General features: G+C 41.3%; 1 protein-coding gene across 2 annotated transcripts in view; it reads right to left on the bottom strand.

The window, feature by feature from the left end:
• Positions 1-16,641, bottom strand: part of FAM131A (family with sequence similarity 131 member A) — a 61,447-nt gene that overhangs the window by 18,432 nt on the left and 26,374 nt on the right. Inside the window, exons 2-3 of one of the 2 annotated variants that reach the window (XM_075202447.1) lie at positions 14,181-14,305; positions 9,526-9,606 (exon numbers count right to left, since the gene is read on the bottom strand). In XM_075202447.1, the coding sequence (XP_075058548.1) occupies positions 9,526-9,606; positions 14,181-14,305 (206 nt within the window). The remainder of the gene's footprint in view (positions 1-9,525; positions 9,607-14,180; positions 14,306-16,641) is intronic. The other variant, XM_075202448.1, reaches the window with a different exon arrangement.

Below are 16,641 nucleotides of genomic sequence, written 5' to 3'. Positions count from 1 at the left end.
TCCTGCAGGATGGCACAATAACATGGTCAGAAGGATGCAGTGGACACTAGGGGGTAAATATATCAAGCTAAGAGTTTTTCGGCAGGTTTGAAAAACCAATCAGGTTTTAGCTATCATTTATTTAGTAAATTCTACAAAATGATAGCTATAATCTGATTGGTTGCTATAGGCAACATCTCCGCTTTTCAAACCCACTGGAAAACTCTCAGTTTGATACATTTACCCCTAAGTATCAGGCTGCAGGATGGCACAGTGACATGGTCAGAAGGATGCAGTGGACACTAGGTATCAGGCTGCAGGATAGCACAGTGATATGGTCAGAAGAGAGAAGTGGAAACTAGGAATCAGGCTGACGGATGGCACAGTGACACGTTCAGATGGATTATTATTATTATTTATTTATTTATTTATTTATTAGGTGTCACAGATTCCGTAGCACCGGATACAGAAGGAAGTAACAAATAGATGAGGTAATGCATGTCAGTAGCACACATGAGTGTGAGTAATGCTATGGGGACTCGCACAGAGTACAGCATATGAAGTGACAGGACATACGAGGGACAGTAGACAGTCATGGGACAATAGACAGCGAGGACCCTGCCCGCAAGGACTACCATTCTAAAGGAAGGGGTTGTGAGAGACAGTAGGACAAACTGGGAGAAAAATTTAGATGGCAGACGAGGAAAAGGAGGTGATGGATAGAATGGTTAGGAGGTGGTAGGAGAAGCGAGCTTGAAAAGGTGAGTTTTGAGTGAGCGTTTGAAGGACTGAAGGTTGGGGGAGAGTCGAGTGAGACGGGGTAGGGAGTTCCAAAGATTGGGGGCAGCACGGTAGAAGTCTTGAAGGTGAGCATGGGAGGCGGTAATAAGAGGTGAATTGAGGGAGGTCAGTGGCGGAGCGGCCGGGGAGGTATGTACCTCGAAACAAGGTCAGAGATGTAAAAGAGGAGAAGTGTTGGTAAGGGCTTTGTAAGTGAGGGTAAGGAGCTTGAACTTAATTCTGAAATGGACAGAGAGCAAATGAAGGGATTTATGCAGATGAGAAGCGGAAGAGGGACGGTGGGAGAGGAAGATGAGCCTAGCCATAGCATTCTGTATGAATTGAAAGTCAGAAGTGTGAGAGCGAGGGAGACCAGTGAAAAGTAGGTTGCAATAGTTGAGATGAGGAATGATGAGTGAATGGACCAGGATTTTGGTTGCTTTCCGAGAGAGGAAGGGACGGATTTTTGTAATGTTACGGAGGCAGACGTGGCAGGAATTGGTGAGGGACTGGATATGAGGGGTAAAGCTGAGGGCTGAGTCAAGGGTGACTCCAATGCAGCGGGCTTGGGTGACAGGAGAAAGAGTGATGTTATCAACCCAGGGGCGGATCTAGAAAACGACTGTACCCGGGGCGATTTAGGGGGGGCGATTTAGGCCCCGCCCCTTTCTAACAGTTAAGGCTGCCGACGGCTGCACAGTATGTGCAGGTCCGTCCAGCTGTGACAGGCAGGGACAGTGTGTTTTAAACACAATCAGAGCAGCCGGGCAGAACACTGTCCCTGCCTGTCACGGCTGGACGGACCTGCACATAGTGTGCAGCCTTCGGCAGCAAGTGTCTGCTAGGGGGGGGCGATCGCCCCCCCCTGGATCCGCCATTGTGTCAACCAAGAGGGAGATATTGGGAGGTTTTGCAACATTGGCAGGAGGAAAGATGATGAGCTCAGATCTGGAGATGTTGAGTTTCTGGAAGTGCTGTGACATCCAAGTAGTTAGAGCAAAGAGACAGCTAGATACCTGGGTTAGGACAGCAGGAGAGAGGTCTGGTGAGGAAAGATAAATTTGCATGTCATCAGCATAGAGGTGGTATTGGAGGCCAAATGATTGAATGAGTTCACCAAGAGAGGTGGTGTAGAGAAAGATGAGCAGAGGGCGAAGGACAGAGCCTTGTGGGACTCCAATAGAAATGGGAAGAGGGGGGAAAGAAGAGCCAGAAGCAGACACACTAAAAGAGCGACCAGAGAGGTAGGAGGCAAACTAGGAGAGAGCTGTTTCGCAAAGACCTAGGGAGTGAAGGGTAGCGAGAAGAAGATAATGATCGATGGTGTCAAAAGCAGCAGAGAGATCGAGGGGTACGAGAAGGGAGAAGTGACCACTGGACTTAACTGAGAGTAAGTCATTTGTTACCTTAGTGAGGGCAGTTTTAACTGAGTGATGGGGACAGAAGCCAGACTAAAGAGGGTCAAGAAGAGAGTGGGAAGAGAGAAAGTGGGTCAGACGATTGAAGACAAGTCATTCGAGAATTTTAGAAGCAAAGGGAAGCAGACATATGCAGCGATAGTTGGAGAGAGAGGATGGTTCAAGGGAAGGTTTCATGAGAATAGGAGAATGAGAGCATGCTTGAAGGCCAAGGGGAAGATACCAGTGGAGAGAGAGAGATTAAAGAGGTGAGCAAGGTGACAATAGGCAATGGAAGAGAGGGAGCAGAGAAATTAGGAGGGGACAGGATCGAGAGGACAGGTAGTAGAAGAAGAGGAGGAGAGAATAGAGCGGATCTCAGGCACAGTAACAGGTGGATAGGAGCCAAGGATGGCCCAGTGAGTGATAGAGAGGACAGGTGGGGGGAGGCAAGTCTGAGGAGAACAAATTTCATTGTGTATACAGTCAATTTTGTCTTTGAAGTAGGTGGTAAAGTGAAGGTGGTAAAGTGGGGAGGATGTGGGAGAGGATACAGTAGAGAATTAATGGTAGCAAAGAGGCGTTGGGATCTATTGGACAGGGAGGAGATGAGGGATGTGAAATAGGTTCAGAATCGTAGGAGGAAAGGGTGACTTTATAGTAGGTGAACTCAGCAATGGAGCGGGATTTCCTCCATTGGCGTTCAGAGGAGCGGGAGCACTTTTGGAAGAGACAAGTAAGAGGGAAGTGTCAGGGTTGGAGTTTAGATTAGTGGGGATGAATGGGGGTGGCAGGGATGAATGGGGGTGGCAGGGGCTGCAGTATCAAGGGTAACAGAGAGTGTGGTGTTGTAAAGAGACAGCAGCGTTAAGACATGATAGGGAAGAAATGGAAGCCAGTAAGGGTTCAAGTGAGGACGCAAAGATGATGGGTCAATGCTCTTGATGGGAAGCAGCGTGCGAGTGATTTTGGGTGGGAGAGGTGGAGCAAGGGGTAGGAGAGGGTAAAGGAAAGGAGATTGTGGTCAGAGGGGAAGACAGAATTGGAGAAGTTGGAAATGTCAAAAAGATAGGAGAACACTAGGTCCACGGAGTGACCCTCACGGTGGGTGTCGGAAGTTTTCCATTGGGAGAGGCCATGAAGGAAGTGAGAGTGAGGAATTTAGGAGGCAGCAGTAGTAATAGGAGAGTCGGTAAGAATGTTAATATCCCCAATGATAATAGTGGGAAGATTAGAAGAGAGGAAATGGGAAAGCCAGACGGCAAAAGTTATCAAGAAATTGAGAGGATGGGCCAGGGAGACAATAGATGACCGCAACACGAAGGTGGAGAGGGAAGAGGTGGATGGAGGGAACTTCAAAGAAAGAGAAGGAGAGGGAGGATTCAGCGGGAATAATGCTGAAGGTGTAGCCAGGAGATAGTAGGACACCGACACCAGCTCCTTGGTGGTCGCCAGGATGGGGAGTGTGTGAGAAGGAGAGCCCCCCATGGGAGAGTGCAGCAGGGGGAAGCAGTACCAGAGGGGGAGATCCACGTTTCTGTAAGGGGCAGGAGACTAATGGAATGGTAGAGGAAGAGGTCATGAATGGGAGTGAGTTTTTTGAACACAGATCTTGCATTCCAGAGTGCACTGGACAGGGGAAGGTGACTAAGAGGAATGATGGGAATAAGGTTGGCGGGATTGGATGTTGGGGGGGCAGGATGATATGTGGTGGAGGGGTTAATGACAGGGGATAGAGGGAACAGGCTTGGGTCTGTAGTATGGAATAGTGATGTGGGGAGCCATGAGGGGGAATGGATGGAAGTGCTGAATGGAGAGTAATAAGGTACAGGAGATGTAGTAACTGATACCTTGCAGAGTCATGAAATAGGAGACAAAAAAAATTGCAGGTTACAAGTGAGGTGAGAAAAGGACAGGTGAGTAAAGTGAGAGACTGTAGAAGTAGTAGGAGAGTGAAGAGGAAGAAAAGTATCAGCAAGGGAATGGGAGAAGTAGTTAGAATGAGCGAGTAAGAAACAGATAGACAAGACAGTGACATAGGGCAGAAGTGGAAAGAGATTATAAAACATTAGCCACACTGAGGTAGTTATGTATGAACAGTGCGCAAGGGAAAACAGGGGCGCCACTTAAAAAATCTGGGTAAGTGGAGCAACAAGTGTGTTTTGAAGGTGGAAATACAAGCAACAGTAGAAGTGAAACCAAGTCATAATAAAACAGCGGAATCAAGAATTAAGGTTGAGAAACAGATCAGCAGGGTGTGTACAGACAGTGCACAATGCAGTTGGTGGAGGATTTCTGGATGCAGTGGAAACTAGAAATCAGGCTGCAATATGTCACAGTGACATGGTCAGAAGGGAGAAGTGGAAACTAGGAGTCAGGCTGCAGAATGGCTTAGTGATATGAGGGGCAATTTATGAAGCCCTAACCCATGTGGAAACTGCTTTTTCCGCATGGTTAAGGCATTTTTTAAACAAAATGTTGATTTACTAAAAGCCACGCAGGAGATACTAAAGATATATCCTGCATTAGGCAAATTACTGCAGTGAGCCTTAATAGTCAATAGGGACCAGGCAATTTTATCAAGTTGTCCCTGATGGCTAATGTCATCTTCAGATGGCGTTAGTCATTGAATCCTATGGACAGAGCATAGCGGTAGAGGGCTCTTTGGATCCCTCACCGCAGCTTATCTGCTCTCCCCTACTGTTATTATCACCAAGTGGCTTTGCGATAGTAATCGAGGATGAAAGGTAAGTAAAGTCATCGCCAGGACAGCCTCCTATCTGCTGCTCTGTTCCGGGATGATTTTTTAATAAATTCATTTGAAAAATCATTGTTGCGATGACAGATGATAATTACCGGGGCAAAACCATGGCCAGAAGTCCCCATGGACAGAAAGGATGCAGTGGAAACTAGGAATCAGGCTGCGAGATGGCAGAGTGACATGGTTAGAAGGGACAAGTGGAAACTAGAAATCAAACATGATTAAAAGGTACCTTTGAAAGTCCGATTACCCTATAAACTGAAGCAGTAAGGGTCATTTCAAATCTGCAAAATATGTGGATCCTCAATTCTTCATTATTTGCATTTCACTGTCTATGCCCACTTCACTGTCTTTAGAAACTCCCTTGTAAAATCAACTTGTGCCTAGCTTTGCAGGTCGGTGGGTGCCAAAAAATGTGAAGTGTAGAAACAGTAAAAACATCACAGTAAAGTGTAACTGACTACCTCTTTAGAACAACCCACATAACTCATCTAAACATAAAGAATCCATGTGCTACCCTGTAAAACTAAGCACACTTGTGCAACAGTAGACACAAGACAAATGATCCCTATTAACACAATGAAGATCTATCTATGAAAGCTAGATGTGATCCTACACTGTGACACTAACAGATATGTGCTAATGGCAAATGTTGTAAGTGCTTCAAGTGAAATCTCCCACAGAGCTTCTATTATAATAGGATACTTTATCTTAGAACCATGCTGTGTTTAAACAGTTATCCTTATTAAAACTTTATTTTTATTGCTCTATAATAGAAGACCTTGATTTTTTACAAATTATTTGACACCCAAGATTCCTAACATTTGTATTACGATTATATTAGTAGTATTTTGAAATATTTTCTCTATATGAAGTTGTGAATTAACAAATTATCACTAATTGTTCATCAATTGTGAAAATTAAGGGGTCTATTTATTAATATTGGATGATTTCTATTGCAAAAAGTGTGCAATGTTGCCATACTATAACTGGCTCACAGAAGCTCCTGGTTATTTATTTCTTAGCATAATAGAAGCAATTCATGACTTGCAGCTCTGCCACCATGTCTCCAGGACTGAACCCCCTAGTATTTAAATCATCTTTGCTAAAAGTTACCTACTGAATAAAGAATGTTTTGCACAAATTTTATTTGTCATTGGCCCATATTTATCAATGTGCGGTGATATCAGTGATTTTCTATGACCGCTTATCGCAGTTATACTCAGCTGGGTGGCAGCAGTAAGAGTAGTCTTTCCCGTTTGTCAACAAGTCCTGATGCATGACCTGACTTTACATAAATAGCTGATGATGATGATTCACACATGTGTAGGGGAAGAAGTGAAACAACAATATGTAGCGACCTCAATCACAAACACAACCAGGCTACGCTTCCATTCATAAAGGATTCATAAATGCCGGTAGTGCTGGGTAAAGAGACCTTCTAGTTTCAGACTGGCAAACGGTCTACTTTATTTTTCAAGATACAGACGCTCTCTCCATCCAGCAACACAACATCATTGTCTACAAACAAGAGGCAAAAGCAGTTATTACCAGTAACTTATCAAACTTTTCTCACTACAACTCTTTGAAGTGTTCAGAGTAAGATGCTAATGACACAAGGAACATGGGAAGTCCCTGCTGCACTCTTTCAAAAGCCACACAATGGCAGGGCTACCATCCTACATGTGGGTTTCTCCTGCCAGCACAAAAACTGAACAGCTGCTAGCTACTCTGAAAATCCGGCCACATGCTGCAATATCAGAAGAGTAATTGGCCTGATTGTTGGAGATGCATATCTTGTAGGGACACAGTGGACTTGCAAACCAATAAAACAGAGAGAGAAAAATGGTAATTAGATATTTTACTTTTGTAACATTAATAACAGAACAGTGCCCAATATTTAAAAGCATAAAACATAAAAAAAACTCCCTTTAAAAAAATGTTACCAAACAGGTGGTCCTTTAGTACATTACCTGCAGCCCAGGGCTTAGCTCCATCCAAGAGGTGTCACCAAAGAATTCTCAACTATTTTCAGCTGCAGCACAAATCAGTTATGGGAAGAATGTTACCCTGATGGAATGCGACTAGAGTCTCCCCTCCAGTTGTGCGGCACATGATAGTAGTAAGTTCTTCCCACTCCCCATAACTGATTGTTACGGCAGCTGGAAAGGTAATCAAAATCAGAGTGCATGAGATGGGTGAGCCTCATTCAGACTAAGTGAAGGGTGATGTAAATATGTGTTATTTTTTTATTAATGAATTGCTATGGTAAGAGATATGAAAAGGGATGAATGGAGACAATGAAACTGAAGTGAAGGGAGGTATGTGAAAGAGAGCAGGTAAGAATGGTAGGGGTTTTTTAGGTGCTTTGGCAAAAACATGTCATGTCTTTAAAATTGGGCAGATTGCCCATCACAGCTTTAATGCTTTAGAATCAAGTTCCTGGTCCTCTACCCAGTTATCAGCATTCTTATCTTTTAGTAAACGCTTATACAGTAGATCTTTCTCTTCTACATCAAGCACTGTATACAAGCTCTATCTCTGTCTATCTCATTGAGTGTTTATGTTTTTATTTACTCATCTTTGGCCCACAGGTTCTATCTTGGGGTTTCTCCACTTCTCCATCTACTTTATAAACTTATTAGTTCATTTGGGTTTAGTTTAGTTGAACTCTACAATAAGTGGTCACAGGGTTATATTTATTAAAAAGCAAAAAATCTTATTGTCTGCAAAAATGGGTATTTTTGACAGCAATAAGGCTCTGTCCTGTACATCAAGGGGAACCACTGGCGCTAGTACTGCTATCCTCGGAAATAACCCCTGCCAGCAATAATATTGTGATAGCTTCCCCTAAAGAATGCGGAAGCCTATTTAACAAATACCACCACAATACTTGTTCTGTTATCACCATCTCAGGATGGCCATAACAGAAGAAAATGGATGAAAAAATTAACAATATTTCTTAAGCAAGTTTTTTGTAAAAAAACATTTAATCTATTTTTAACAATATATTTAATTTTTTAGTAGTGGTACCGAAAGCGCAACTCTGGTCTTTCAGTTACACTTTGCATGCACAACCACTTAGCCATGTCACATATGTATAGCCATGTCACATATGTACATATCCCGTGAGACTGGCGCTCCAAGCCTTCATCTGTTCTTTTCTGCTGTGACAGATTTGTTACATCATTGCCATGCGATTTGCGTCATCACCGCCCACACCCGCTGCATAACAATGAGTTTCTCGTCATCACACAGCGGGACCATGTTGACACAATTTGCACCAATTGCACCATCAGGTCCCCACTAACTTCCAACATTGTGGTATAGGATCTAGAAGGGTGGCCTAATCTGCCAGGAGAACTCCCTGAAATTCAGGAGTCTCCCAGACAACGTGGGAAAGTAGACAAGTATTGTTTGTTATAGTATGCAGCACTTATTACAGATAGTTGTCGCTTTCTTTAATTAAATGTATTGTTTAAACTTATTACTGAGATTAAGGGTAATTTTGAAGGTTAGAGGACTACCCGTGCGTCCCCTGATGTGTATGAGGTTGTCTATCACTGGTGTAGAGGGAAGCGGATGATTGCCCACCTCAAGAAATGCATTATGAATATTCATAACATACTTCTTACATTTGTTAAATCCTACATGATAAATAAAATGCAGAGAGAAATTCATGCAGGAAAGAACTGTCATATAGAAAGTACAGGTGTACAAAGAGAAGAGTACAAGAAACAGGGGAATCAAGGTGGAGAAATATCTAACGCTGACCTCGCACCATTCCTTTGATGGCAATCCAGACACAATTTCTACCATCACACGTCGCTGGCAGAGGCGGTCACTGAGTTATAGGTTTGCTGGGGATATACTGTACCTGTATGTAGCCTCACATGGAGCCGCTATCATAAAGATGAACACTGTTCCATAGCACTCATTATAAAGAGTGGCAGGAAGACTTCAATCACAACCACATCTTTGCTAGTGTCCCCACAGTTACCTCTGCTATTCAGCTCTGCCATGCTCACATCCTAAAGAAAGTCTTCCTTCAATAGTACTACTGACATAGTGGAGCAGACATTTACATGTAATTCCCCAAAAGATCAATGTATCTTTAAAGTGAGAAATAGTTTTAAATCCTAATCTTCTTTATATACGTACAAGTAAGAACAACAGATGGTGGTTTTCATTTAAAAGGTATAACACCATATAGGTATATGGGCAATGACATTTTATAACACATACTTCTATTTTGCAGTAGGTTATGAAATGGAACTTAAAAAATATACATACACCACTTGGCACTGCGTTATATATTAAATATTATAACCAAAAGCCTAGATACAACACCTCTTGTTCATTAACACACAATGCACAATTTGCTACTTATTGATGCAAATTGACCTCATAAAGTTAAACAATATTTCACCCCCTAAAAGGAACTTGATTTTAGTACATTCTACATTTGCAGACACTCAGCAACCCCTTCTAACCATCCTGTAGAACAGAACTATAAAAATAACATGGACCACAGACACAAAAAGCAATGGAGCCAATATATAGAATAGCAACGTAAATGAAATTGATCATGGAACCTAGTGCACATACCACTACCCCAGAACTGCCCAAACTTTTGGCTGTTCCTCTGGTCTCCTGCAGATCTTCCCAACTCAAAACACACGCGTTGCTCTGTCAGAGAGAGAGAGAGGAATGCATATAGTGCTCTGTAATACTACGTGCCAGGGAGACAGAAAAGCATTTCATGCTCTGCAAAAAAAGGGGGAGCACAACATGCTCTGCAGTTTTCTATTACATACAGTTTTATAGCAGGTGGTGCCCACCCTCCCCCTCCTTCCACCTACTCATTGAGATCCAACATCAACAAGGTGAATTTCTATGGAAACCTCAGCATGGAGAGAATCTCCCAGGATACAACGAGAACACGTCAGGTGGAGGAGAGAGAAAAATAAGTAAGGGGGATCTAAAGCAAAGAGAGGAGGAGTCGGAGAGCAGGGAAAGGTTTTCTTATCCCAAATCAGCTCAACTAACGCATTATAAATGTGATTTCCTGCTAGAAGTCAAACACCACAAGGTAAGGAAGTAAGCAATAAGCCAAGATAAGTGGCCTTAATGGGCAACCTGCCTTGTTCAAACACTATTATTGAATAATTGCTACAAAAAAAGCTAGAAAGCTATCACTTAAGGTGACAGCAGAAGGTAACAAATATGTGTATTTTTGAAAATATTTAACTCGCAATATAAAAGTAACTTCTTAGAGCACCGCTTCAATGCAGCTCTATGCTGCTATCTTTTCATTTTAGGTCACGTTTATTTTATTTTTTGATGAGATAAACAGGAACACAAGGCAGTGTACCACAGTCTGTATATCTGTAAGATGGTGTGCATGCACATCTACGTGTCAAAGTTGCATTATAATTAGCATCACCCAACACTGCATAACTGCATCAGGATCCTCTTTAAGAGTCAATCATTATATACAATTTCCCACACTTCAGTCACACAGCTATAGACATACTGGGTCTCCTTTAGATTTACAGAGCAAACCCAGCTAAAGGGTGGAAATCTGCACTTGGACCATGCTGCAATGCGAGGGGTGAGCATGCAGTACTTATGCATGCAGTTTCCAAATACTCGGCAGCTTTATCTTCACACTGCTATTTGGGGGCTGTATTATTATTCCAGCCCCGAGCACTGTAATAAGGCCACTTATTTTGGCAATAAGAAAATCAGTTATCATCACAACTTAACAAAAAAAAATCACGACACAGGTCAGCTGAAATGTTGGGCCCTCCTCTGGGACCAGCCATCAATGTGCTGCGTTTCTCCAAGACCACCCCATTCCTCCTGCTGCTTGTCCCCTCTATACCCTAATATTATGTGGGGTGAATATAAATATTAAATTGGGCTGGTATATTAATATTATATAGGGGCTGGTGTGTGAGGGTATTAATGTTATGTGGGGGCTGGTGTGGGAGGTGTATTAATATTATTTGGGGGGTTGTGGGGGCATCCATATTTTGTTAGGGCTGGTGTGTGTGGGAATATTATTGCTGTGCAGGGGGAAAATGTGGAGGTTATTATTGTTATGTGGGGGTGGGGTATTCATGTTACATGGGGGCTGGAGGTTAATTTAATGTTTTGGCAATATTTTTTTTTTTTTTTTTTTTTTTAATGTGGGGGGTATCACTGTTATGGGGCCTCTATTAAATATGTGTATTAAGGTACATGTTAATTATATGGTAGTCACTTGAAATTGAAGAAGAGAATGAGCTGTGCAGGGACAAGCTGAGCAAGTGCTGGTGTCTGTGGTCGGTCTTATATCACTGTGTCCTCGACCTGCATGCTTCTTCCCTCAACCAAATGTCCTTAAACATCAGGTGGGCAGTGGAGCAGCATACCTCTCAGAGTTTGGATGCAGAGGGTGCTTGGTCAGCAAGGTGAAACAGCCACTCAAGTTAAGTGGGAAATTTAAGGCAGCAGTACAAATGGAGGTGGCGCTGTTGAGTTTTTACAGTGGCGTCTATATCACTAAGGATAGGATATCTCTGGATTGGGCAGAGACAAGCAAAAATATATACAAGTTTACAAGTGCAGTGGGAGGGGTAGCGCTATTTCAAGCATTGCGCATGGCACCAGTTTGTGTAGAAAAGGCATTTTTGCAGAGGGCAGTAAACAATGTTATAATAATCTACAAATAATTTTATCATCAAGTGATATTAATTAAAATAAGTAAAGATGTGAAGTTTTTTTATATTCACTAACCAAAATGTTTGCATTTTACCAAAATGGCACTTAACTGCGTCCACCTTGCAGTGTTGCAGAGAGCTGTGATCTCTGTTGTAAACACATCTTCTGCACCCACTGAATTTCAAGACACACCTATAATGTAGCATGTACTATTGCACTTGGCACGTACAATATAAAGCTTCCATATATGTGTGTATGTAAATATATATATATATATATATATATATATATATACACACACACACTCATCTTCCTCTCACACCGCTCCTCCTCTGCCTCCCCTCTCTGCCTTGCCCTACACTGGCTCCTACAGAATTCTTTTCAAACTCCTCACCACAACTTACAAGGCTCTCTCCCACTCTACTGCCCCTTATATCTCTAACCTCCTCTCCATTCACACTCCCGCCCGCTCCCTGCGCTCGTCCAATGACCGCCACCTCTCCTCCACTCTGATCGATCACCTCTTCCCATTCCAGAATCCAGGACTTTTCCCGTGCAGCCCCCCTTCACTGGAATGACCTCCCTTGCTCCATCCGCCTCTCTCCTACTCTGTGCTCCTTCAAACGTGCACTTAAAACTCACCTCTTTCTCAAAGCCTACCAACCATCCACTTAACCCCCATCTCCTCCGCTCATTCTCCCCTCTCTATTCCCTCAAACTGGCTCCTCTTGTGCCTGGTCTGTTTAACCCTCCCTTAGGATGTAAGCTCGCATGAGCAGGGCCCTCTTCCCTCCTGTCTCCTTACCCGTTCCTCTGCTCCGTGTCTATTGCATCTGCCTGCCTGGAGTTTCTGAAGTATTGGTACTTTTGTTTATTGTTCTGTACTGTTTCACCCTGTACAGTCTACTGTTTGTACTATGTGCGGCGCTGCGGAAACCTTGTGGCGCCTAACAAATAAATGATAATAATAATATATATATATATATATATATATATATACACACACACACACACACGTGTGGGTGTCCTGTATTTTGCTTGTAATTTAAAAGTATTTTGATGTTATAGATTAGATTGTTATTATTTACATTTATTATGAATAGCTACACTGTAATGATAACAGGTGTGTATATATCCTTTTCTGATTTTTGGATGGGTTCACTGTACTGATTAAAGATCTATATAATATGAAAAATATCTCTAGGATGGCAAGCATTTGTAACTGCATAATACTGTGGGTAAAATTTGTTTTGTTTTATCTAGTGTGTATAAGCTCTTAACTTAAAAGACAAGTGAGATTACATATATAATGAGTCAATAAGCCTCTTTACCAACCACAAAAAAGCTCCCCTGTCACGTATTTTAGATTGTGTAAATGTCTCTATTGATTTGACTCCTGCATACATAGCTGCATTCCCAAAATCCAGTTTTTGGAACTGCCCTGGAGAAATCATTCAGCACCTACTTTTGCAGGGTTGCTGGAAAGTAAAGACATGAACTCTCCCATCTATGAGGACAAGTAAAAAGCAAGTTCATTTACAGAGATAAAAAGGTAACCAGGGAAAACATATCTATTAAATATCTCATTTTGCAAAATGAAATCTCATGTTTGCATGTGGGCACCAGGCAGACCTGTGTGCTCCTTCCAAAGTTGAAATATGTTCAGCTATATGGCTAGTAATAAATTATTTCTGAATTCAAGAGGTCTTTCACAAAGTCAAAAAGTGGTTTCAAAAGTCACTCAGTTTAAAAACTTGTTAATCATTTCAGTTTTAACTTTTACTTTACTAAAGATAAACAAACTACCCCAGTTAAGTAGCTTTTTGTTGTTTTTTTTGTGTGTGTGTTCTACAAAAGTTGAGGTGTCTGGCGTTTTGTTACATTCATTTATTTATTTGTAGTAAATTAAACCATGCTTACATTTAGTAATTTACGTGTGATTTGGACTTTGTGTTGCTGAAACTATAGATAAAAGTCATGTCTCAGAATCTGCTAAATTTTGCAACAAATGCTTCCACCGTGACATGCAGATCCATGCACTTCTTGCACAAAACAGGTGCAGGATATCACAAAATGTAATTTGCTCTGTGGGCAACAATTCTGAATTTTGTCAATAACGTTAACTGGGTCCATTTCCCAAATGACCGTATGATAAATGACCATAATTGCACTTTTATGACCCTGTAGGTAGCCATAACCAGTATGCAGCAATAACTGTATTAAAATGTATTTTTAGTTATTGCAATCATTTAATTTTTGTTATTGCTACTGCATACTAGCAACCATACTGTTTGACTGCCAAAGAAAAAGTAGTCATTTTCATATCATAACCATTGCTGAAATGAGATAGACAATTTGTAACACTGCACATGATGACCTATTAACAGTGATGGAATGATCAACGTCGACGTGACATTGTCACTTGTTAACTTCAATAGTAAGATGCCATTGACCCCTACTTGACTTGAGCATGCTTGTTCATGCAGAACATTGCTGGGGTTAGGGAGGCTGGAATTTGCAGTGCTTTGTAATATTGTGCAAAGGTCGTGTGTCACCTCTAGGAACTCCTGGCTCTCCGTTGGGACTTGCAGCTTAAACCTTCGTACAGAGTATGGCCTTTTCTGATGATAAAAAGCAGCAGTGCACCTCCCCTCACGCCACTCCACACGCAGAGCATCCACTGGGGGAACACGCAGGAAATAATGAGGACAAGAATATAGAATAACTATGGGGCATATAACAACCATGATTTGGGTGCTGGTGGCACTGGCGTGCAGACATACTAGTATGTAGTGCTGTTTGGGTACCACTATAAGTTACAATGTGGGCACTACTGATGCTGAGGATTTGTAAAAGCATGTGTACTGTTAATTCTGTATTAGAGAAGTAGCAAAGCAGGGTCTTTTTAAAGAAGATAAATATATATTTTAACATAAGGTACAGATAGAACTAGAAAGGAAATGCATATAGAGTATATCAACTTCATTATCACAGTTTACAAGCATACACAATGTATATGGCATACACAATGTTTCAGACCCTCCATCAGGTGTAATGCTTGTGTTGTACCCATTTCTCCATTGTGATGCTCCATTTGAGGAATATACAACAATTCACAACCTTAGAGAAATATGATCAGTAAAAAAGGAAAGATGAAGTTCAAGGAAGAAAGTTCTAAAGAATAAATACATATAATAGACATAAAATCAATTTTATGAAATAACTGCAATAAGTTGAATGCCAACATAGATAGAAGCCACTATGTATGAGGATAGTTGAAAGGTGTTTGTGATTATAAAAAGCATCACTGTGATATAAAACCTATGTCTAAACATAATTTATACAAGAAAGGAAAGTGAAACACCTAGTAAAAACCTCTAAATAACTTGCCAAACAGCTGGAAAAAAAACTATAATGAAATTGGGTAATTTGGCATCTACTGTAAAGGCAACACAAGTCCTTCTTTTGTTCCTGAAAGTGGCATTAAAAGGGATATTTTTATCAAAGGGGACGAAAAGCCCTATGACCGGCAAAAATGGGTGTTTTTGGAATAACGCTTCATCTTATATATCCAAGAGACTGCACTGATTTGTTGGGTTTTAGGGCAATTGCTTCCCCACAGTCCTTGTTCTGTTACTGCCATCTCAGGATGGCGATAGCAGAAGAAAATCATAGAAAAATGCTTCATTCTTTGAATAAAGCCTCTTTTTCATCTTTAGATTTTGTAAAAATGAACAAAGAAATACAAAATCATTACAGTAGAATGTACCATACAAAATGCCTTAATGTAAAATAATGTATACAGCTCTGTATTTATCACATAGAAAGTACATAAAAATACAATACAAAATCACTTTATTATTTTAGGTCTTGCCTAAATCTGCATATAGTTAAAGATGATGAGACTAATCATCCACTGCCAAATTTTGTATACTGTTTCTCCATGAACTTGTGTATACCTGTTTCTCCATTAACTTGTGTATACCTGTTTTCCCATGATCTTGTGCATACCTGTTTCTCCATTAAGGTTTTTGGAAAAGAAAAACAATTCAATTGATTGCATCTGATATATGCATGTATAGCTAATCATTTATTTTCTTTTGATCAGCTTTGTTGTCTATCCCTTCCATTTAATCAATATTGGACTATTGATACATTTAAGAGCCAGCTTGTCATTTGTCGAAGCCAGGAATGAGCTGCATTGACACTGCATTGATACATTGACAATGGAAAGAGTACATACAAATTACATGCCAGCAGTCATTTTTAGGCAATATCAATGTTGCTTTTTATAGGATTTGTTTAGGTTCCAGTTTTGCTGTAGTTGTAGACCCAATTAGTATTATTATTATTTTAGTAAAGGTAAAGCATACTTGCTTACTTTTCTTTACCTATCCTTCGAGAGATCCCTGAAGGGAGGTCCAAGGGGCAAGCACCAGGGGAGGGGCATGACGATTAGCATTATCCTAGCCCTGCTCCCCGCTGCGCAGAGCCACCATTTACGCCATCTTAAAGCGCTAGCCAGGGCTATGAAGACGCAATTTGCAGCGAATCACATCATCACGGCACGGTCTTGCACACAGTGCAAGAAGGTAAAAAGAATTTCGGGAGTCTCTAGGACATTCCAGGAGAGTCGGCAAGTATGAGGTTAATATGCTTGTGTGAAGGTCCAGATAAAAATATACTGCAAGTCAATATCATCTTCAGTGGCATTAAGACTTTTAAAACAGCCACATATGGGTCAAATGTTCAGTTTGCCTACAAACGTCGGATCCCTTTGTATTCTAGCTGTACAAATATTCAATATGATGTAACACTTACCCTTGAGTATCAAACCATTGTCCCTAGATTGTAAGCTCAAAATTGTAAAGCGCTACGGAATCTACTGGCGCTATATAAATAAATGTTGATGATGATGATCCCTTTTGAGTCTGTTAGTGCCATTGGAAGATGACCAATCACATTTACAAACACATCCTAATGCTCAGCCTATCAATTGCAATATCTTAGTGGGCA

This window comes from Mixophyes fleayi, chromosome 3 (assembly GCF_038048845.1).
Source record: "Mixophyes fleayi isolate aMixFle1 chromosome 3, aMixFle1.hap1, whole genome shotgun sequence".
NCBI classification, from domain to species: Eukaryota; Metazoa; Chordata; class Amphibia; order Anura; family Limnodynastidae; genus Mixophyes; species Mixophyes fleayi.
This window is presented reverse-complemented; position numbering and strand designations above follow the sequence as displayed.